At 41.8% G+C, this 25,553-nt stretch overlaps 1 protein-coding gene across 1 annotated transcript; it reads left to right on the top strand.

Annotated features, from left to right (window-relative positions):
• On the top strand, positions 1-22,775 carry nat16l (N-acetyltransferase 16, like). The gene is made up of 5 exons (XM_029760587.1): positions 1-50; positions 5,290-5,488; positions 5,662-5,771; positions 5,937-6,060; positions 21,700-22,775. Exons 2-5 carry the CDS (start codon positions 5,300-5,302, stop codon positions 22,279-22,281), a joined length of 1,005 nt encoding a protein of 334 aa, XP_029616447.1. The 5' UTR covers positions 1-50; positions 5,290-5,299; the 3' UTR covers positions 22,282-22,775.
• Positions 22,776-25,553: the final 2,778 nt, after the last annotated feature.

Genomic DNA, 25,553 nt, shown 5'->3' with positions numbered 1-25,553 from the left:
CTCACGGACGTGACAGATTTCCAGGCGACTGACTCAAAGCAAGTCACGGGGTATGAAACGTTGTTCAGTCTCTGTATATAGATTCTTTACACATAAAGTTAATATTTTTTTAATCATATTATATTTCGGATAAAGTTGCAATGAGAAAACGAATGCTATTGTGATAATGTTCAGTGTTTGCAAGTCTAGCCCTATGTTTAACAACTTCTTCATGGAAAAGTAATTGGAACATTGCAACAATTGGGGTGCATTGATAAGGGATCCCTATATAGCCTAAAATTGATTGGTTTTCGATATTGGCTGACATAGCCTTGCGTGTATTGTCCTGTGTTGAATGTCTAACTACACCTGTCTGTCTGTCTGTCTGTCTGTCTGTCTGTCTGTCTGTCTGTCTGTCTGTCTGTCTGTCTGTCTGTCTGTCTGTCTGTCTGTCTGTCTGTCTGTCTGTCTGATTACAAGCCTACAGTAAATTAGCAAACCCTTGGCTTGTTCAGGATGGTGATGTTGCAATGTAACAGCTAGGACACTGAATGGCTTTAGAACCGACGTGGGACACTGATCACTGTTGGGGAAGCTACTCTGAAAATACAGTTTACCAAGTTAGCAATTACTTCACACTGGAAGAAGTTAAACTACACTAAATCTACCTATAAGAAAACTACTGTTGACTTAACTTAAGTTACTTTGAAAAAGTAGTTCACTACATTAATTTAGCCTATTACCTATTAAACACAAAAACTATGTTTCAAGTGAGAAATAGGCCAGTGTGAAGCTGAAAAAGAAAGGAAATGATTGCCTAATTCACCAATACTTTGTTTTATTACATTTTTTTATTTTTATTCACTACTGAAAACACTTCCTAGATTTGAATTTAGTTCAACTACCACCAACCCCCTGGGCACAGGTTTACATGTGGTTGAGTTGTCAACTAATGTGAATTCAACATGAATTCAACAACAAAAAAATCACTATGCCACTGGATTTAGGCTAAAAGTTGGGTGTAAAAAGACGAAATGCCCTTATGTTGATAACTTTTTGCAAATCGAATACGTTTTCCACGTTGATTCAATGCCATCACATATTTTTTGTGGGGTTGAAATGACGTGGAAACAATGTTGATTCAACCAGTTTTTGCCCAGGGGGAAGATACTGCAAAATGTAACTAAATTACCAGTTGAACTATATGTAGTTCACTACTCGTCAACACTTTCACTGACACATAAGCATAAAGACAGAAATCGACAAGCATACAGATGCCGGAAATACGTTTATTTAACTAGATGATAACAAGCGGCAATACTTAACATTCTCATTCCATTTTTTTTTTACTTTAACTTAATTATATATAGCAGTGGTCACTAACCTTTTCTGAGTCAAGATCACTTTCTGAGTCAAAATGCAAGCCGAGATCTATTGCTCTGATTTTGTTTTAAATGATTTAAAAAAACGCAAGCCTATGCAACATTACCCTAAAAACAGTACTGTAGCAATGTTTGTGCAGTAGGCTATAGGCCCAATATATTATCCCCGCATATTGGCTTTGCTTGAATTGCCCTGCCAATGCATTGTTGTTCAGACCATTTTTCTATTCATTATTCAAATTGGATTAAATATTTTTTTTTATCTCACTCATCCTACACACAATACCCATAACGACAAAGTGAAAACATGTTTTTAGACATTTTTGCAAATTTATTGAAAATGAAAAACAGAAACATCTAATTTACATAAGTTTTCACACCTCTGAGTCAATACATGTTAGAATCACTGTTGGCAGGAATTACAGCTATGAGTCTTTCTGTGTACGTTTCTAAGACCTTTGCACATCTGGATTGTACAATATTTGCCCATTATTCTTTTCAAAATTCTTCAAGCTCTGTCAAATTGATTGTTGATCATTGCTCGACAACCATTTTCAAGTCTTGTCATAGATTTTCAAGAAGATTTAAGTCAAAACTGTAACTCGGCCACTCAGGAACATTCACTGTCTTTTTGGTAAGCAACTCCAGTGTAGATTTGGCCTTGTGTTTTAGGTTATTGTCCTGCTGAAAGGTGAATTCAGCTCCCAGTGTCTGGTGGAAAGCAGACTGAACTGAGTTTTCATCTAGGATTTTGCCTGTGCTTAGCTCTATTCCATTACATTTTTATCTTGAAAAACTCCCCATCTCTTAACGATAACAAGCATACCCATAACATGATGCAGCCACCACTATGCTTGAAAATATGGAGAGTGGTACTTAGTAATGTGTTGTATTGGATTTGCACCAAACATAACGCTTTCTATTCAGGACCATAAGTTAATTGTTTGGCCACATTTTTTTGGCATTATAACTTTAGGGCCTTGTTGCAAACATGATGCATTTTTAGGAATATTTGAATTCTGTACAAGCTTCCTTCTTTTCACTCTGTCAATTAGGTTGATATTATTGTAGAGTAATTACAATGTTGTTGATACATCCTCAGTTTTCTCCTGTCACAACAAATAAACTCTGTAAGTGTTTTAAAGGCATCATTGACCTCATGGTGAAATCCCTGAGTGGTTTCCTTCCTCTCCGGCAACTGAGTTAGGAAGGACACCTGTATCATTGTAGTGACTGGGTGTTTTGATAAACCATCCAAAGAGTAATTAATAACTTCACCATGGTCAAAGGGATATTCAATGTCTTCAATTGTTTTACCAATATACCAATAGGTGCCCTTCTTTGGAGGCATTGGCAAACCTCCTTGGTCTTTGTGGTAGAATATGTGTTTAAAATTCACTCCTCGACTGAGGGACCTTACAGATAATTGCATGTGTGGGGTACAGAGATGAGGTAGTCATTCAAAAATCATGTTAAACACTAATATTGCACACAGAGTGAGTCCATGTGTCCATGTCCATGAGTCCGCTGTGTGACTTGTTAAGCAAATTTTTACTCTAGAACTTATTTAGGGGTATTATGTGTAGGCCAGTGACAAAAACATCTAAATTTCGTCCATTTTAAATTGAGGCTGTAACACAACAAAATGTGGAAAAAGTAAAGGGGTGTGAATACTTTGTTGATTGCTAGGCATACCAACACGATTATTTCTTGATACATTCGAAACGAGGTCTAGTTGTGGCCGTAACTAGACTAGATTATGAATGGCTCTTGGCGGAATGCATTGCTTGACTGCCGTGAGGATGATAATTAGCCTGACGACACACAAAATGATTCCGCTGCTCTGTTATTCGCTACATACTTCTTCTCATTGTGGAGAAGAAACTAACGTCCGTGGGCGTTGGCCAGAGCAAGGAGTATGGGTAGCCAGGCAAGATGATAAGCACAGTCATTCGCGAACTGCAACCCCAAAACGATTCGTTCTCGAGTTCGAGTTTGTTGAGCAGAGGCTGTGTAATGTATGTTTTGGTTCTACGAAACATTCAATAATCAATTAATTGCAGTCACTCTTGCACCATGCGATGAATTATCAGTTCTAAACATGTGTTTTTCTTCTATCTTCATGATCTATTTTCCTGCTCGCATATGACAGACAGTTGGTGGTCGGAGCACGTCTCTGGAGCCAGAGGAGGGTGCATTAATCCTGCTGAAGGACTCATTGCGGCCAGCACTAAGAGGCCAAAATAACGACTAAAATGAACGAGTCACTAGCAGGTCAAAAGCGTTGTTCAAAAAAAATGAATCGTTTGTGAACTGCACACCTCTACCGTCTTCCAGCTGATGGCAAAACTCAAGTGGCACCGCATTATTTCTGCCTCGTGCACAAATTAAATCAAATCAAATGTATTTATATAGCCCTTCTTACATCAGCTGATATATCAAAGTGCTGTACAGAAACCCAGCCTAAAACCCCAAACAGCAAGCAATGCAGGTGTAGAAGCATGGGGGCTAGGAAAAACTCCCTAGAAAGGCCAAAACCTAGGAAGAAACCTAGAGAGGAACCAGGCTATGAGGGGTGGCCAGTCCTCTTCTGGCTGTGCCGGGTGGAGATTATAACAGAACATGGCCAAGATGTTCAAATGTTCATAAATGACCAGCATGGTCAAATAATAATAGTCACAGTAGTTGTCGAGGGTGCAACAAGTCAGCACCTCAGGAGTAAATGTCAGTTGGCTTTTCATAGCCGATCATTGAGACTATCTCTACCGCTCCTGCTGTCTCTAGAGAGTTGAAAACAGCAGGTCTGGGACAGGTAGCACGTCCGGTGAACAGGTCAGGGTTCCATAGCCGCAGGCAGAACAGTTGAAACTGGAGCAGCAGCACGGCCAGGTGTACTGGGGACAGCAAGGAGTCATCATGCCAGGTAGTCCTGAGGCATGGTCCTAGGGCTCAGGTCCTTCGAGAGAGAGAAAGAAAGAGAGAATTAGAGAGAGTATACTTAAATTCACACAGGACACCGAATAAGACAGGAGAAATACTCCAGATATAACAGACTGACCCTAGCCCCCCGACACATAAACTACTGCAGCATAAATACTGGAGGCTGAGACAGGAGGGGTCAGGAGACACTGTGGCCCCATCCGATGATACCCCCGGACAGGGCCAAACAGGCAGGATATAACCCCACCCACTTTGCCAAAGCACAGGGGCTGTAATGTTGTTACTCCTATGAACAGAGAGTGAAATATTCCTCGATATTAAAAAAGACCCCTGCCACTAATAATAACAACGCAAGCCTATTGATACACTTTCCTACTCATTCATTACAGCTGCAGTGCTGGCTGTAGCGCAAGTGGAATTAGGAAGAGCTTGCCTTTTATTGCTCATAAAAGTGTTGAATAAAAAGTGTTGATAGTGCTGAGTAGGAAGTTAAACATGAACTCACTCATAAAACCAGCAGCTCTTTGCTGTATTCATTGATAGTCTCTCTCTAGTCATGGTTTTAAACGTTTTGAAATCTCACAGTATCAACTTTGCTGTACCTTTCTTTTACACCTGCTGCGTTACTGCAGACACGGTAATCTGAGCCATCCGATTGGCCAGCAGTAGGCCTGTAGTGCAGTTGAGTTGCTCTCTGGACCCTCCGGGGGAAAAATGGGAACACTTGGCCTATCCAGTGCACAGGGCAGCTGAATCGGCTGCACTTACCGCCAACACCCCCTAAAAACAACAACAACAACAACAAAAAAAGCAAAAACTAATAAAAACAAATGGAAGGCTTCATTTTTTATTTTTTTACAGAAATTTTTGCCGATTGACTAGGAATGCCTTGGAGATCAACCAGTTGATCGCGATTGACCAGTTGGTGACCACTGATATATAGCCAATAATTCTTTACTCCATTCTTTGTAAACAACAACTTTTACAGGACAGAAACCATGGCAGGTAGCTGTGTTGGGGAGAGCGACGGCCTGACATTCTGGGTGGCTGAACAAAAGGACTACGATGACGTCATGTCCATTTCTGTTCAAATCTACGGAGGGAACGACTACCTGCCTCATCGATATGCCAGTTGGATGACTGAGCCTGACAGAGTGGTTATACTGGGACGCAGAGACGGCAAATTGGTCAGTGTGCAGTGCTCTCGCTCTCTCTCACTCTCTCTCTCTACTTCCATCCATCCGTATTTCTTCCTTCTTTATCTCTCCCTCCATCCCTCCCTCTCTACCATCCATCCCTCCCTCCCTCTGCCTCCTCCATCCATCCCTAAATCCATCGTCATCCCTCCCCTCTCCCCCAGGTGGCACTGGAGTCTGGTCTAATCGTTGACGAGGGGTGCACAGTGGTGGTGGAGGGGTTGAGGGTGTGCCCCAGCGAGAGGGGTCGCGGCGTGGCTGGGGTTATCCAGAGGTTCGTTGATCTTTTTTAGGATTTATTTGTTTATAGATTATTTTTTTTTACACACAACAGCAAAAAAGAACAGCAACAAACATAGTAAACACCAAATAACGTCACATACACAGCTCAAGTCCATTGTAAATTATATTCAAATGTACGGAATGTATACATATACAGATTTGCTGACCAGTACATCCAGCAGCTGTATCCCAGCGTCAGGACCAAGAGACAAACCAAAGCTGACGACCCTTCAGCTGGGCCCACACAGACATTATCCAAGTTCACAGAGCTAGGGAGACGGGTGAGTTATAATTCATACTATACTAATATATACTATACTACTGTATACTTTACTATACTATACAAACCTTCAACTTTTTTATCTGAGTGGTGTAGAAAACAGTTTGAAGGGTTTTGTTTACCGTAACCCTCAACCACAACCCTAACCCATACCCTCAACCACAACCCAACACAGGGACCCAACCCAATACACCCCAAGACCTCTCTGAGGTGGTGACTATGGAGAAAGGAGTAAAGGTGGAGAAAGTTGTGATGATCGGACAAAACAAAGGGAAAACCAAACAGTTTCCCTTCTGAACCCTCCCCAATACTAACCTCTCCACCTACCTCCTACCCACCCCACTCAGTCTGTTTCCCAGAGCCCATTGTGAGACTCCTGCTTACCTTCACCAAGACAATCCACCACAACATCCCCAGCCTGAGATAAACCTGACACGGAACCCAAACCGGATGCGCGCATGCACCATCGCGCGCCATTGTGCATACATTTATTTAGTCCCCCTACACCAACCGTGATCACGACATGCAGGTTAAAATATCAAAACAAACTCTGAACCAATGACATTAATTTGGGGACAGGTCGAAAAGCATTAAACATGTATGGCAATTTAGCTACTTAGCTTGCACTTGCTAGCTAATTTGTCCTGGGATATAAACATTGAGTTGTTATTTTACCTGAAATGCACAAGGTCCTCTACTCCGACAATTAATCCACACATAAAACGGTCAACCGAATCGTTTCTAGTCATCTCTCCTCCTTCCAGGCTTTTTCATCTTTGAACTTATATGGTGATTGGCATCTTAACTTTCATAGTATTACCACGACGACCGGCAACACAGTTCGTCTTTCAATCACCCACGTGGGTATAACCAATGAGGAGATGGCACGTGGGTCCCTGCTTCTATAAACCAATGAGGAGATGGGAGAGGCAGAACTTGCAGCGCGATCTGCGTCAGAAATAGAACTGATTTCTATTTTAGCCCTTGGCAACACAGACGCTTGTTGACGCAATAATTGAATAACATAGATTTCAACATTTATTTTGCAACGTTCGCGTCGCGTGTGCGAGTGCGAGCGGTGTGGTCAGGGTATAAGACTTACTCATACGTGTTCATAGCATGTTTTTCTTGAACAGAAGTCAGTTTCACAATCTCTAACATGATATGCGTAGCCTGTAGGTACACAACACTCCTTGTGTAAAAGTGCATTCATTCATGTTACGGCAAAATGTCCGTTATACTTATTTTATGACATAGGAGGATAAGAAGAGAAATATTACATTATGTTTCAAGTTATAACAACATGTCATGGGTCCTTCAGTTTAATACAGTGTTTATAAAACGTGTTTACATGTAATTTGCACTATTGGCGCCATTTTCTCTTTGTGACAAAGAGTAGGAATAAAAAGTCCCTGACTTCTCTCCCTTGCAATCTCTTAGTACTCAAATCCTGATTGTTCATTTATCCATAAGATGGTCTGCTGACTTGCCAAAGGCATCTGTCTTCTATCTCCTGACCTCCTCAGGGCCATTCAGAGTCGTAAAGGGAGATCCGTTTATTGGTCTTGTGATAGGTTGAAAGGGGGCGCTGTCAATAACAGAACTGTTATTAACAGAACTCGTGGGCTCTCGTTACAAACTATGTAACACAAGGGTTACATAGTTTAATAACACAACAAAAATACTTGAATTCAGCCACAGAACAGATAACTTGATCCCCCTAACCCAGTGGTCACCAACCTTTTCTGAGTCGAGATCAAATCGCAGATTTCCCACTCCGGAAAAAAAACATGACTTAAAAAATGTAACATTAACCAAATGAAAACAGTTCTGTAGGAATAAGGTTTGTGAAGTAGGCCTAATACATTATCACAGCATATTGGCTATATGCCAATATTGTTATTCTCAGACCATATTATATTTCAAAACTCGAGTTTTGATAACAAAATAGATCAGTTTGTATAACACTTGCAAGGCATAGCTGGGAAAAAATTTGAATAATTTGTTAATCATTTGCTTTTTAATTTTACTGGACTGATGGTACCTGCATCTGATGGTCATGTTGCTTTCAAGATAACTGGGAACTTGGTTAGAGTTTACGAGTTGAATAACCATTCAAAACGATTTTTCCCAGTCTAATCCAGTTCCCAGTTGTCTTGAATGCACTGAAGTCGGAAGTCAAAGATTTCTGACTTCCGAGTTCCCAGTTTTTTGGAACACGGCATTAGTTTCAGCGGAGGGAGGGAGAGAGCAGCAGAGAGGTCCACCTCTCACGGTCTCTACTCTCTCCTTCCTTTCCTCCGGTGAGACTGACCAGAGAGAGAGGACACAGTCTTCCACCTGATGGCGAAACTCGAGTCGCACACGACGGGCTGCAAATAATAATAAAAACGCAGGGCTATCGATACACATGGCTACTCATTCATTGCAGCTGCAACGCAAGTGGACGTAAAAAGAAGCGTGTTTTATGTTTTGTAGTAGTGTTGAATAAAAACTTACCGCCCCATGTTCCCCCACCCTCTCCAGACCAGACTGATTTACCTCCCCATGTTCCCCCACCCTCTCCAGACCAGACTGATTTACCGCCCCATGTTACCCCGCCCTCTCCAGACTGAATTTCCATATACACATGCAGACCGAGGAGGAAGTTGCAATAGGCCCGTGCAACCCAAGTTTTGATATCAGCACAAACAGAAACCCTCTTAAACCTAATCCTATATCTTCATGTCCACATCCTGATTCAAACCTTACCCTAACCTCAACCACAACCCAAACCCTATCTTCATGTCCACATCCCGGTTCAACCCTAACCCTAATGTTAGCAATTTATGTTATTCTTCAATAACACGAACTCCAAAGCAAATGAGGGGGAGACAAATAGATTTATTCAGAGAGGACAAATCAAGGTGTTATGCTGGGAGGTTGACGTTCAGATGTTCAGTGTCCCCTGTCCTCAGCTTTTCCCCACCGAACAAAGGAACAGGATGCCATTTATAACCCCCCACCCTAGCCTGGGCTTGACCAATCAGAAGTCCTTGCAGGACAACTGAGCCAATAACCAAATAACAAGTATCCTGCCCCTGGCTTAATGTACAGAACATAGCACACATAGCTCTGAGTTCAAGACTGACATCCCAGAGATCCTAAACAGATGTTGAACTGAAAACCAAAAATTCCTCTCGTCCTCTGCGTTGTGTATTTATCTTCAAAATATTCTTATATTTCCCCCCTAGACCATTTAAAAGTACATGTATTTTTAGAAAACATAGAAAACATGAAAAAATAGACAGAATAAAAAACATTAGCAGTAAACATAAAATCATTGACGTTAAACACCTTGCATTTCTATAAATCACAAAGGGCATATTGTACTTGCCGTTGCGATAAGAAATAGATTTCACACAAAGTTGTAGAAGACAGGTATGAACAGTTGTGATACCACAGCTGAGAGGTGCATGGTTCACTACAGCACCGAGGATAGTTACCACAGGCACACTGACCACAATCATGAGGCTTGGTGTGATGATGAAGACCCTTATGATCCCCACCACATTCCTGTGAACACCGCTGACACCCATCTCCAAAAGGACACGGTTGATGAATCTTATGATATCCCCTATCACGTAACCGTCGGATTTTAGCAGCCAAAGATCGGGCAATAGCACACTTGATAACTTGGATGAGGATAAGAAAAATAACCACAACTCCCACTATTGGAAGTATCATGCTCACCAAAAAACTTCCCCATGTACCAAATGTGGAAGACAACCACATGACTAAGCCTAAATCACCTGGAATTGTAATCATGGTATTTAGCGCCCTCAGTCCTGATCTTTTGGATTAGGTCAGTTATTTCCTCAGAATTATCAGGAATGTAAGTACAGCATTCAACACCAATAACGGCACATGTAACCCCTTGTGCGGACAGAAGATAGTCCAGGGCCAAACGATTTTGCATCACCACAGTCCGAATGGCAACCATCTCAGCTGTAGTTAACTCAAGACTCTCAACTGTACTATTAGCTAGGATTTCCAAAGAGCTAGCCATATTAATAACTTCCCATGCTATTTCAGAAATACCATAAGATGGAAAAGCAATCGCAAAGAATCTCTCCGTTTCCTTAATCACACGTTTATGACGGTGTGAAAAAGGAGAATTCGCTGAATGTCTTACATGGGGTACAACATATCCCAAATAACATGACCCTTGCCACAACTTTGGTAACCAGGAATAGGCATAGGATCCACAGATAAAGTAAGTCCCATTAGGAGCTATCATACCATTATTGATGATGTTACCCAAGGTATTGGCATAAAAAGTAGTCATAGTGCCATTACCGAGCCTTAGTACTGTCACAGGCAGATAGGTAGTAGATCTGTTGTCTGATCACACTTACTCTGTCTTACTTTGACGAACGCTTCCTGGTGCAGCTGAAACAAATTCCCGAGAGAGTGACCTATTAAAACATGACCCCCCCCCAACAGGGGCATGTGTAATAACTAGGTAAGGTGGTCGAAGATCAGTGTCATTGGTAATCTCAAATGAAGGAAGGTACTGCAGAACTAGGTACTCTCGCATGTTGATACTCGACATTCTCACCCAAATTAGTACAAACAATCGCCTTATACCAATCAACATCTCTCCATATACCCAACGTTTCACTCTGGTTAAAAGGAATAACCCCTAATGGAATACCTGCCCTTGATGTGAATGGAGCATACGTACAAACCCAACAACTACTTTGATTGACTACTGTGGCATAGTGTAGAGAGAGCTAGAAACGTATTGACGCCCGAGTGTCCCTCATCCTGCTGATGTATCTCTGTGTCAGAAATGGAAACATCCTGTATTAGGAGAAAACTCACCAGAAAAATGATTTCAAACATCTTTCACTTGTCTGCAAGACGATAATATTTAATCGTCCTATTGTCCCGGTAATCATTCACAAAGTCCTTTAAAAGTGACCAGCTCTTTCACACGGGTATCAGTCCCACATAGATAACTATTAAAAATGATGTTCTGACAGTCTGCCGGTAATGAGGAATTCTTCTTCCGTTCCACTGGCTGCACTTCACTGGTGATCTTGTTTCGTTTCAGATACAGTCCTTGAATCGAAGGATATTGCTTCAGACTGTAGATTCTCATAACTTGTAGCGAAGGAAACAAAAAAGTGAAAGTAACATGTCCTGGTTTCAAGATAAATTGATATTTCACATAGATTTCCCAAAGTAAGCATGTCCCAATTTTCGGGAAAAACGTTGGACATTTCACCTAGATATCCCTAATATGACGACTGCGGTGTACAACATAGAAGCTTATCAGGTTCTGATCATGTTACAATGCTTCTTCACCCGAGATTGGCCCCCGATTGCTAATCAATCAGTTCTTTATTCTCCAGGCTCCGCTTTGTCATCAAAATGGACAACCTTGCAATGAATATGGACAACCTTGCAATGAATATGGACAACCTTGCAATGAATATGGACAACCTTGCAATGAATGACATGTATCCATCGTGATTTTCCCTGAACTTTTACTGCTGACCTCGTTACGTGCAAAACTTAATAAGGACCTTCCCATTTTGGCCCTAATGTGTCTGTCACATATTTTTTTTACCATCACCCACTGTCCTGGTACTACGTCATGTCCCCCCTCGGGAGTTATTCCCCATTAGAGAGTTGTTTATTTTATATTTATGTTATTTCACCTTTATTTAACCAGGTAGGTTAGTTGAGAACAAGTTCTCATTTACAACTGCGACCTGGCCAAGATAAACAAAAGCAGTTTGACACATACAACAACACAGAGTTACACATGGAATAAACAAGCATACCGCCAATAATACAGTAGAACAAGTCTATATACAGTGTGTGCAAATGAGGTAGGATAAGGAAGGTAAGGCAATAAATAGGCCATGGTGGTGAAGTAATTACAATATGACAATTACAGCTTTTCTCGATTGTTTACAAACATTTTCTGAAAGCATGCCTCATATTCTCAGAACTCTACACACAAATCAAAAAACACACACAATGGGTAAAACCCCTTAATTCTCCAGCAAAATGAAACTTTACATTTAAAACAATGTTATTTCTTATCAAAATGGTATTTTTGTTTTCAAATGACACACACAAACCATCATATGAATAGACGTTTATAAGAACCAGTTGAACACTGATGTGCTCAATGTAAAACACTATGATAAATGTAAAACACTTCCTCTCCATTCATCATAATGACTTAGGCCTTTTTTTGGTTCAGTGTTGCCATTACTACAGACAGTACATACATAAGTGTGTTGTAAAATATTAGAGAATATTGTTTTTATACTCAGAACACACAAATACACGGTAACAAATATATATTATTTTTCCCACAAAAACAATGTACACAGTGTACATCCCATTCCCAACCAACACAAAGTTGCACATACAGTGGTCTACATACAAAACAGAATAATTTAATTTAATTTAAAAAAAAATTAAAAATATGCTGCATCCTCTCTTCTGTTGCGGTCTGGCCACAGCACCTCATCCACATCACAAGCAATGTTTTCCCTGGCGAAGCAGCTGGGGAAATATCGCCTAGCATGGCGATTCCAGCCATGAAAAGCGTCAGCTGTTATATCTCCACATGCGTCTTCCATAGCTTGGAGAAGAGGTATACGCGTTTGTGGATTTCGGTCATACACTTTCCATCTCCAGGCAGAAAAAAAATTCCTCAATAGGATTGAGGAATGGAGAATATGGAGGGAGATAAACAACTAAAAAGCGTTGGGTGGGCAGTGAACCAGTTACGAACCAGAGCAGCCCTGTGGAAACTTACGTTGTCTCAAATGACAACGTACCTGAGCTGCTCTGGGCCATCTACCTGATCTGGTGGAATGAGTGTGTTGTGTAGGGTGTCCAGGAATGTGATCAGATGGGCGGTGTTGTAGGGGCCAAGGGTAGCATGGTGATGGATGACGCCGTGGTGGCTAATCGCTGCACACATTGTGATGTTCCCTCCGCGCTGGCCAGGGACTTGAACAATGATACTCCTTCCCCTCTTTCGTCTTTTGGTGAGGTTGAATCCAACCTCATCAATGAAGATGAACTGGTGCTCCACTGCAGCCACCTCTAGCTCAAGGACTCTCTGAAACACACATGACAATATCAGAAATAGACATGGAGTGGTCACTATTGTGAAGCACAATCATTATGATTACAATACTGAAATATGTTTAATTTATACAGTGTTGAGAGTATGCATCAATTGTGGGATTGTATAGGACTCACTTGCACATAGTTATATCGCAATTCTTTGACTCTTTCTGAATTGCGTTCAAATGGCACCCTGTAGACCTGCTTCATCCTGAGATTATTTCTGCGCAAGACACGGTCCAGTGTTGATAAGCTTACCCTATCAATATTTTGAAATATCTCATTGTTTTCTATTATTTGTCTTTGTATTTGCCGTAATGTTATGGCGTTATTTTCTAGGACCATGTTCATGATTTCAGTTTCCTGTTCAGGAGACAGAACACGTTCCCGACCACCTTGTGTTGGTAATCTTTCAGTTCTGCCAAACAAATAGTAAAATACTGTAAATACAAAGTAGGAATACATTTCCCAAATACTTGAAACATACTTTATTTTTACAGTCCTACAGAACAGTCCACAGGCAATACTGTACTACTGTACTCATTGAGTACTGTATTGATATGCAGTACTGCAATTTTCTAGTGAGAGTAGATTTCTTACCTATTCTCATTTCGGAATGTCCAGATGATGGATGCTACAGTGTACCTGCTCAAATTTGGCTGTACTCTTTGCCCAGCCTCCCTCATTGTTAGACCATGGTTGACCACATGATCAACCAAAGTGGCTCGGATCTCATCAGAGATTACGGTCCTTGGCCTTCCTCGTCCTCGTCCTTGTCCTCCCCGTCCTCCTCCTCTTACTCTCACTCCTCTGGCTCTGCCTCTGTTTCCAATGTTGGCATCCATTGCTCCAAAACAGAAGAGCTCACCTGTTGCCCTTTTATGCTAAAGCTCTGATTGCTAATTGTAAAACTGTGTGACGGGTGTTTGCCCATGTGATGAGTCAGTGTGCATATTTGAATGGCAGTGTGTTCATTGTGAAAACAAGAGATTTTCTGCATGAAAATTGTGCCAAATGCAAAGAATTGTGTGTAGTGTTTAGAAAAAAGTGTGTTTTAGAACTGCAATTTGAGTGTAAAGCAGGAATTGTGCTTGTAGTTTAGCAGAATTGGTTCAAGGGGTTGGTGCATGAGTTACATGTTGTGGTCATTGTGTCTCAAGTACCAGTATTTGTGTGTAAACAATTGAGAAAAACTGTAAACAATGGAATGGTAGATGTGCAGAAGATGAATGTGCAAGTAGAGATACTGTGGTGCAAAGGAGCAAGATAAATAAATAAATGCAGTATGGGGATGAGGTAGTTAGATGGGCTATATTACAGATGAGCTATGTACAGGTGCAGTGATCTGTGATCTATGAGTTGTATGCAATAGTTAAGCATTGTGTCACTCATAAAGTGAACATCTGCTATTCTCAAATCTAACGTGCCTTGTATTATCACATTGTCCATTGTAGTAACTACCCATGCCCAGCCTGCCTCACACCTCCCCCCACAATGCTTGAACCGTCTGTGTATAAGATAAACTCAGGGTTTTCCAACGAATGACTCTATAAATCCATCAGAGAGCTGATCCAAAACGACTCACAACAGTCGTGTTCAAGTAATGTGGTATCTGAAGGAAGCATCAGAGTAGCTGGACTACATGGTGTCTTATCAACTATACCCATGTCCCATAGTTCTTTACTCACTACTTTAGTAGCGTCCATAGCTTCCTTGCTAATGGGATATTGTTTTGTGCAAGGTGGGGCAACCCCTATCAAGCACACTGATTCGATATCCAAAGTTCCACACTTATTTTTCTTCGTAGTCCAAATAGCATGGTTCTGAACTGTAGATTCCTGCATCAATCTTCATTGGACCAATAGAAATTGATAATGGTTTGGTCTGTTTCATATCTGTCTCACTGGCTGTGTGTTTCGGGTCGTTGTCATGCTGGAAGACCCAGCCACGACCCATCTTCAATGCTCTTACTGAGGGAAGGAGGTTGTTGGCCAAGATTTTGCGATACATGGCCCCATCCATCCACCCCTCAATACGGTGCAGTCGTCCTGTCCCCTTTGCAGAAAATAATGTTTCCACCTCCATGCTTCACGGTTGGGATGGTGTTCTTGGGGTTGTACTCATCCTTCTTCTTCCTTCAAACACGGCGAGTGGAGTTTAGACCAAAAAGCTCTATTTTTGTCTCATCAGACCACATGACCTTCTCCCATTCCTCCTCTGGATCATCCAGATGGTCATTGGCAAACTTCAGACGGGCCTGGACATGCGCTGGCTTGAGCAGGGGGACCTTGCGTACGCTGCAGGATTTTAATCAATGATGGCGTTGTGTGTTACTAATGGTTTTCTTTGAGACTGTGGTCCCAGCTCTCTTCAGGTCATTGACCAGGTCCTGCCGTGTAGTTCTGGGCTGATCCCTCACCTTACTCATGATCATTGATGCCCCACGAGGTGAGATCTTGCATGGAGCCCCAGGCCGAGGGTGATTGACCGTCATCTTGAACTTCTTCCATTTTCTAATAATTGCACCGACAGTTGTTGCCTTCTCACCAAGCTGCGTGCCTATTGTCCTGTAGCCCATCCCAGCCTTGTGCAGGTCTACAATTTTATCCCTGATGTCCTTACACAGCTCTCTGGTCTTGGCCATTGTGGAGAGGTTGGAGTCTGTTTGATTGAGTGTGTGGACAGGTGTCTTTTATACAGGTAACGAGTTCAAACAGGTGCAGTTAATACAGGTAATGAGAGGAGAACAGGAGGGCTTCTTAAAGAAAAACTAACAGGTCTGTGAGAGCCGGAATTCTTACTGGTTGGTAGGTGATCAAATACTTATGTCATGCAAATACTTGTCATGCAAAATGCAAATTAATTACTTAAAAATCATACAATGTGATTTTCTGGATTTTTGTTTTAGATTCCATCTCTCACAGTTGAAGTGTACCTATGATAAAAATTACAGACCTCTTCATGCTTTGTAAGTAGGAAAACCTGCCAAATCGGCAGTGTATGAAATACTTGTTCTCCCCACTGTATGTTTTGCATAAGATATGGGAAATACGGTGGCTTCAGCACCCTTATCTACTAAAAAGATCTACTGCAAAGTTGTTAACCATCGTGTTCATATATATTCCATCCTATTTCATATACCAGCTGAGATGGGACATAAGAAGGAGTCTATTAGTTTACCTCCAACAGCATCTAGCAAACTGTGCTGCTGAGCTGGAGAGAGCTTCCTACATTTCTGCACAAGTATTGTGTTATTGGGGCTGTTGTCTTGATTCCATTTTCCCTAAGACGGACCCTTCTTCTCCTGGCCACTTCTCATAAAATCACGTTTTCTTTTCCGACATTCTCATTGCCAGTGACCAGAAATCCCGCAACAATGACATACACCAGCTTTCTCTTTTACTGAACGAATAATGTTGTTGGTTTCACTCGGAACCTGCACAACTCTGATAACCACGTCTCGTGGATGCTTAAAAGTTTTCGACCATTCATCCAACTGTTTTGGAGATGCTGATTCATGTGTGATCACTGTCTCTAGAGGTTTGTCTTTACTTCCTTTTACAGCCCTGTGTCCTGGTTGGCCTAAGACATCGTTTGTCACTGCTGTCAGAATCTGTTGACTCAAAGACAGGCAGTGCTGACCAGTTGCTTGAAACCTGATCTGCCTTGCCCAATTCAGTGCGAGAATAGATAGAGGGGACAGAGGTCACGTCGGACTTTTTCCACCCGTGTCTCCTGCTCTACTTTGAAATGGCTAGACAGTGAATTTAAAATCTCTTTCATGCTCAAGAGAAAGAGCTGTTACACCCTTTTCCAGAGTGGTTTTCTCAATTAACAATAACATTACATTAACTTCAAAAGTTGTATAATACATATCTCTATTTTTATATATTTATTTAACCCATATATATATATATATATATATATATATATATATAAACTTTATATATAACTTTATATATATATATATATATGGGTTAAATAAAGATATATAAAAATATATATATATATAAAGTTTATATATATATATATATATATATATATATATGGGTTAAATAAAGATATAAAAATAGAGATATATATTATACAACTTTTAAATATATATATATATATATATATATATATATATATATATATATATATATATAAAACCCCTTTTGAGGACCCAAACCTCTTCTAGAACACAAATTGTTTCTATAGGGCCTGGCTACCCAAAACCTATGTTCACTCAAACCTTGTTGAATGCTTACAAGGCTTACATTTACCACATGTATAAAAATTGCTACTTCACTAGCAACTCACTTCTGTACAACAAGAAGGTATCACAAAAACAGAGGCCTCAAACCTTTTATAGAGTAAGGCCTCAAACCTTTTAATAGTAAGGCCTCAAACCTTTTAATAGTAAGGCCTCAAACATTTTAATAGAGTACGGCCTCAAACTTGTAATAGAGTACAGCCTCAAACCTTTTAATAGTAAGGCCTCAAACCTTTTAATAGAGTAAGGCCTCAAACCTTTTAATAGAGTAAACAAAGGACTAAACTCTGTAATAAAACAAAGGACTTGAACACTTACACATCACAGATACATATTACTTATTGCATGCACTATTTTAACCTGATTTTGTTCTTTTAAAAGGATATTGGTCTAGACTCAACCAGCATCTCTGCCATCAATCAGGAGATTAGGAGTTGACTCAATTTACAGGATGTAGCACACGTAGCTCTGAGTTCAAGACTGACATCCCACAGATCCTAAACCGATGTTAAACTGAAAACCAACTCCTGTTGATCGTTAATCCTAGTCCTCTCATCCTCTGCGTTGTGCATTTATCTTCAAAATATTCTTATACTAACATTAACCACAACCCTGACCTTAGTGTCCACCTTCTGGCTCAACTCTAACCCTAGTGTCCACCTTCTGGCTCAACCCTGACCCTAGTGTCCACCTTCTGGCTCAACCCTGACCCTAGTGTCCACCTTCTGGCTCAAGCCTAACCCTAGTGTCCACCTTCTGGCACAACCCTAACCCTAGTGTCCACCTTCTGGCTCAAGCCTAACCCTAGTGTCCACCTTCTGGCTCAACCCTGACCCTAGTGTCCACCTTCTGGCTCAAGCCTAACCCTAGTGTCCACCTTCTGGCACAACCCTAACCCTAGTGTCCACCTTCTGGCTCAACCCTAACCCTAGTGTCCACCTTCTGGCTCAACCCTAACCCTAGTGTCCACCTTCTGGCACAACCCTAACCCTAGTGTCCACCTTCTGGCTCAACCTTAACCCTAGTGTCCACCTTCTGGCACAACCCTAACCCTAGTGTCCACCTTCTGGCTCAACCCTAACCCTAGTGTCCACCTTCTGGCTCAACCCTAACCCTAGTGTCCACCTTCTGGCTCAAGCCTAACCCTAGTGTCCACCTTCTGGCTCAACCCTGACCCTAGTGTCCACCTTCTGGCTCAAGCCTAACCCTAGTGTCCACCTTCTGGCTCAACCCTGACCCTAGTGTCCACCTTCTGGCTCAAGCCTAACCCTAGTGTCCACCTTCTGGCACAACCCTAACCCTAGTGTCCACCTTCTGGCTCAACCCTAACCCTAGTGTCCACCTTCTGGCTCAACCCTAACCCTAGTGTCCACCTTCTGGCACAACCCTAACCCTAGTGTCCACCTTCTGGCTCAACCTTAACCCTAGTGTCCACCTTCTGGCACAACCCTAACCCTAGTGTCCACCTTCTGGCTCAACCCTAACCCTAGTGTCCACCTTCTGGCTCAACCTTAACCCTAGTGTCCACCTTCTGGCACAACCCTAACCCTAGTGTCCACCTTCTGGCTCAACCCTAACCCTAGTGTCCACCTTCTGGCTCAACCCTAACCCTAGTGTCCACCTTCTGGCATAAACCTAACCTTAGTGACATTAATTAATTTACGAAATGCACCTTTGAGATAATAATCTTCTAGCAACCTTCTGCTGAGTTCACCCAGTCAAAAAATGTGTACATTACACAGTGTGTACATTGCCTTACATAATCTCAAAGTGGATTCACAGTACTTCTCTGAATTGTATTTGAATACCTGCTGCTCCTCCTTCTGTGCAGACAATATTATTCTATTGATAAAAGTGGTTGAAATAGTCAGTACTTCTGTAAATTGTATTTCTCTGAATTATTTTAGAATTTTTACTTCTGTGTCAAAGCCTTTTGAAAGGCAAATGTGCAGACGGTCTGTCTGCATTTCCTATTTCTTCCTAGAAACCAGCCCAAATGTCATACCTGGAAACACAGTGGTTAAAAGTCTGTCTCAGCGTGTGGCTGTGTGGTGCTCTATACAACTGCCTTTCAAAGAACACCTGACTAAAGGAAGAAACAGCATGTGTCTCTGTCCTAAATGGCACCCTATCCCCTATATAGTGCACTACTTTTGACCTAGGCCCATAGGGCTCCAGTGCACTACAGTGCGAATAGGGTGCCATTTGGGATGTAGCCTGTGACATGGGTACTGGTGTGGTGAATACAATACGAAACAGTGCTGTGTACTAATGGAAACACTTAGACTAGTTTATTGCAGCAGTAGTCCCGTTGAGGGCCGCGGACCACATGGAGACAGGTTATATCTAATGAGTCAAAGTGTGCGTCCCAAATGGAACCTGTTCCATATAGTGCTCTACTTTTGACCTCAGCCCTATGGGCCAATAAAGTTGAATGGATGATTTATTCATTGAGTTTCTGAGGGAGCTTGTTTGGGATAGGCTGTGCTTGTATTGCTAAGAGACTTGCGCGCACACACAGATACACACACACACACAAACTATTGCTGCACCTTTCACAAGGTGACAAACACCACAATGGACTCGTAATTCAGGTGTCAAACCACCCCTCTTTTTCTTCTTTTTACATCTACCTCCGCTTCATCCCCCTCGTTTATAGTGCTGTGCACTGTTTTCACCCACTCTTTTTCTTTCTCTCTCTTAAAACCTGTTGGGGCTAGGGGGCAGCATTGAGAATTTTGGAAAAAATATGTGCCCATTTTTAACTGCCTCCTACACCAACTCAGAAGCTAGAATATGCATATTATTGTTCAAGTTTGGATAGAAAACACCCTAAAGTTTCTAAAACTGTTTGAATGGTGTCTGTGAGTATAACAGAACTCCTATGGCAGGCAAAAACCTGACAAGGTTTCATGCAGGAAGTGGCCTGTCTGACAAGGAGTCGTGCGTCTTGCATCTGTTTATTGAAGAGTAAGGATCTTAGCTGTAACGTGACAATTCCTAGGGCTCCAATAGGCTCTCAGAACCCGGGAAAAACCTGAACGATGACGAGGCGGCCTCTGGCTGAAACAGATTATCACCTTTGCCAAGTGGCCGATCAGAGGGTCATTGAATGAGGCGCGTGCATGATTCGCCCCCGTGGAGAAATTTCATTCGGCTGTTTAGGCTCATTGCAGATTCCCGGTCGGAATATTATCGCTTTTCTACGAGATAAATGGCATAAAAATTGGTTTTAAACAGCGGTTGACATGCTTCGAAGTGCGGTAATGGAATATTTAGACATTTTTTGTCACGTAATGCGCCATGCTCGTGGCCGTGATTTGCCTTTGGGATAGTGTCTAGAACTCACGAACAAAACGTCGTTGATGGAACATAACGATGGATTATTTGGGACCAAACCTACATTTGTTATTGAAGTAGAAGTCCTGGGAGTGCATTCTGACGAAGAACAAGAAAGGTAATAACATTTTTCTTATAGGAAATGTGATTTTGGTGAAGGCTAATCTTGCCGGGTGTCTAAATAGCTAGCCCGTGATGGCTGGGCTATGTACTTAGAATATTGCAAAATGTGCTTCATCCGAAAAGCTATTTTAAAATCGGACATATCGAGTGCATAGAGGAGTAATGTATCTATAATTCTTAAAATAATTGTTATGCTTTTTGTGAACGTTTATCGTGAGTAATTTAGCAAACTGTTAGTAAAGTATGCTTTTTCTGAACGTCACATGCTAATGTAAAAAGCTGTTTTTTGATATAAATATGAACTTGATTGAACAGACATGCATGTATTGTATAACATAATGTCCTAGGTGTGTCATCTGATGAAGATCATAAAAGGTTAGTGCTGCATTTAGCTGTGGTTTGGGTTTATGTGACATGATATGCTAGCTTGAAAAATGGGTGTCTGATTATTTCTGGCTGGGCACTCTCCTGACATAATCTACTGTTTTGCTTTCGTTGTAAAGCCTTTTTGAAATCGGACAGTGTGGTTAGATTAACGAGATTCTTGTCTTTAAATAGCTGTAAAATAGTCATATGTTTGAGAAATTGAAGTAATAGTATTTCAAACGATTCAAAAATCGCGCCACTGGATTGAAGTGGCTGTTACGTAGGTGGGACGAATTCGTCCCACATGCGCCAGAGAGGTTTAATTTCTCTCTCCCACTCCCTCATTATCTCCCTCCCCCTCTCTCTCCACCCCATCCCCTCTCAATCTCCCTCTGTCTCTCTCTCTCTCTCTAGGCTGCTCTCTCATTCATCGGGGAGGCCGACAGTTTCGAGGGTTTCATCTCACACCTGAGGAACAAACTACATTCCACCACAGGAAGTGAGCCAGGTGTGTCCGTCACTCAAATGGTTCTGATAGAGGATGAGCAACAACTGAAGAACATCCTCCTTGATCCTGAACTCCCCTCCAGGGTTCAACTTCCTGGTGGTGCCATTATCCAAGACTGGCAGCCCTTACAACCAATCAAAGGCAACCTTGAGATCTTAGCAAGGCGAAACCTCACCTGGTTGGCCGACAAGCCGGAAAGACCTGCCTTCCTCAGCTTTTACACTCCGCCTTATCCAATCCCGTACAAGGGAGGATCGCTGAGATTCAATATCGATATGTTTGGAACTGATCTAGTTTCAGCAAAGAGGGCACTTGCCGGCCATTTTGAGAAAGTGAGTGAGAGGAGGGAGGTGAAGGGGAGGGTGATGGTTCATGTGTATCTGAATAAGTCGCTTTGGGAGGGGGTGAGGGAGTTCTGTGAGGGACACACAGGGGTGAGGAGGTGTAGAGAGTACTGGGAACAACTGTTTCTGGAGAGAGGGATGTGAGGAGATGTGGAGAGGATGAGAAAGAGAGGGAGAGAAAGATGGAGGGAGAGAGATAGATGAACAGAGGATAGCAAAAGAGAGGACAGTGAGAAAGTGCGCACATGAGACTTAGAGAAGGGTTTTCCACATTATCTTGCTTAGATTATTTGAATCAGCTGTGTAGTGCTACAGAATAAGCTTGGGGGGGGGGGTAGCCATGTAATCAATATACATAATATATCATACAGTATGTAACAGACTTTTTATATTGATTTGATTGATTGATTGGCACAAAGCCAGCACTTTAGAAGTTAATATGATTTTTTTTTTAAACGATTGGGATGATGCAAGAATTTATAATGGGGCATTACAGGAATAAATGTTTTCTTATTTAATCATTATACATTTTTGTAAAGACAAGTCTACCAAATCACTGTGATTCATCATGACTATGAAATGCAAATCAGTATCAATAAGAATAAATGAATAGAATGTCACTGATCATTCTCTTTCTCTCTCTGTCTCTCTCTCATTACTGTATCCATTTATAACTGTGTGTGTGTGTGTGTGTTTTTGTGCTTGCGTGTGTCAGCTGCAATGAAAGGGCCATGGATGTCACGGGTGTCGTAGGTTCAAGACCAAGGCGCAGCGGGTTGCGTGCTCATCATTATTTTATTTATAGGCGAACACGAAAAAAAACAATGAACGACAGTACGACAGTTTCGCAGGCTATACACAGCAGTGCAAAAACAATCTCCCACAAAGGGACAGGTGGAAAACAGGCTCCCTAAGTATGACTCTCAATCAGAAACAACGATGTACAGCTGTTCCTGATTGAGAGCCACACCAGGCCAACAAAGAAATACACAACATAGAAACCCTAGAATACAAAACAAGAACATAAACCAAAAACCCCAGAACACATAAATCCAACACCCCTCTACATACACACACACTCCGAACCATATAAAACAAATACCCCTCTACCTAAATACATAGCCCAAACCACATGAAACAAACACCCCCTGCCACGTCCTGACCAAACTATAATAACAAATAACCCCTATTACTGGTCAGGACGTGACAATGGAAAACATGAATAAAAGCACTTCTATAAGTCCCAGTTGCTGTCTAATCGATACAGTATGTCTGTTATTCAGTACTATAGGTAAAAGGTAATTCAGATAATTGAACTCAATGAACTGAATGAAGACTACCGTACAGTGGCTCTCACAAAACATGTTTACTGACTCACTACATCTCACAGAGAAAGAGCTGGATATTGGGGCTCCAGTAAAGTCAATGATCTTTCTCTGTAAGACAATGAATACATGGTTACTGACTCTTCATTATCTTATAATACAATTGTATCCAGTGGCTTTAGTTTATGATACATTATCAGCCAGTAACTTCTGTCGCATATCAATATGTGTGAAATCATAATTGACGTCATACCAGAACAGACAAGCATTTCGCTACACTCGCAATAACATCTGCTAACCATGTGTATGTGACTGTAAGGCTCCGTGTGTAGTGGGTGCGAAGTCAGGCGCAGGAAGCAGAGAGTACCGGGTAGTGCTTTAATAGGCACACAAAACAAATGCCCCAAACACTGGGGACTGAAACAGTCCGGAGAAAAGCCCACGACCGAACACACGAAAAACTCAAGCGTGCATAGTAGCCACACACAAACAATCCCGCACACAGAGCAGGCGGGCCTACTGGCTAAAATAACCCAGCTAATCAGCAGAACAGGTGAGACCAATAAACAGAAAGGGGGAAAGGAATCAGTGGCAGCTAATAGGCCGGTGACGACGACCGCCGAGCGCCACCCGAGCAGGAAGGGGAGCTACCTTCGGTAGGAGTCGTGACAGTGACCAATAACATTTGATTTGATTTGAGATGTACTGTATAGTACCTGTATATCTTAATGGCAGTTGTTATCTGACAGTTATCAATGAAACAGGATGGTGTATAGTAAAGTAAAGTATATATTGTAGTTAAAAGGAAGGTCCTTGGTTGGAGGACAGAGCTTTCAGTGTTTAGGTGTCTGTCTGTTCAATCAGAAACACACTCCATTCCCCCCTTCTCAACCAGGGTAAAACGTGTGTGTGTGTGTGTGTGTGTGTGTGTGTGTTGAGTGCTTGTTCCTGAATACTAAAACACTTTACACATGTATTTACCGAATTAGAAGGACTAATTGGATCCCAAAGAGAATTAAAGAACATTACTATCCAAAACAGCTCTGTGAGTAACATAGCGTTCATACGTTTAGCTACATTGTTGTTCAATTAGGCGCAACCTAGGCAGTGTAGCTCTCAACGGGCTGTGTGGTGTTTTCATGTGGTTTTATTTGGAACAAAATAAAATACTGGCAGTAACATCAACAGTAGCCAAGGATAAAACAGAATAAAGAATATAACGAAAGGAGGAACAATAATATTAGACCTCTTCAATTATACCTGGTGTATTGTAAAAGCCTTGCTAAGGCAATATAGGAAAGGATAGAGCTTTATCATTTCTAATACATTGTCTACAGAATAAGCTTGGTGTGTCAGATCCTCTACCGGCACATCTTTACTTATGACTATCGCTGTCAAACTCTCACAGACAATACTGATATGGTTCTACACAGGCAGCCCAATTCGGATCTTTTTTTTCATTCGTTGGTCTTTTGACCGTCAGATCAGCTCTGAGAAAGATCTGATTTGAAAAGATCTCATGTGATTGGTCAAAAGACTAATTAGTGGAAAAAAGATCAGAATTGGGCTGCCTGTGTAAACACAGCAATAGATTCCATCCTCACATCCTCGATCACTGTCTGGTTAGGGAATACGTCTGCCCGGCCCAAGGGCAAACTGCAAAGGATTGTCCGGTCTGCTGAGAGGGTTATCAGCTGCCACCTGCCCTCCGTTTAGGTTCTGGATGGCTCTAGGGAAAGGTCAATGTGCAGGAAAGATAATTTCTGTTCCATTCTACCCTGGTCTCCCCGTCTTCCAAAGACTCCCCGCTGGCAAAATTGTTCAGGTCAATCACGACCAAACCCCCAGCTCTTTTGTTGTTGCTGACGTTGAGGGAGTGGTTGTTTACCGGGCACCACGCCGTCAGAGTGCCTACCTCCTTGTCGTCCTTTTCATCATTGTTGGCAATCAGGCCTGCTACTGTTGTGTCGTCAGCAAACTTGATGATGGAGTTGGTACTGTGTGATGCCACGCAGTCATGGGTATACAGAGAGTACAAGAGGGGACTGAGGACGCACCATTGTGGGGCCCCCGTGTTGAGAATCAGTGTCG

The sequence above is a fragment of the Salmo trutta genome, chromosome 8 (assembly GCF_901001165.1).
Source record: "Salmo trutta chromosome 8, fSalTru1.1, whole genome shotgun sequence".
Taxonomy (NCBI): Eukaryota; Metazoa; Chordata; class Actinopteri; order Salmoniformes; family Salmonidae; genus Salmo; species Salmo trutta.
This window is presented reverse-complemented; position numbering and strand designations above follow the sequence as displayed.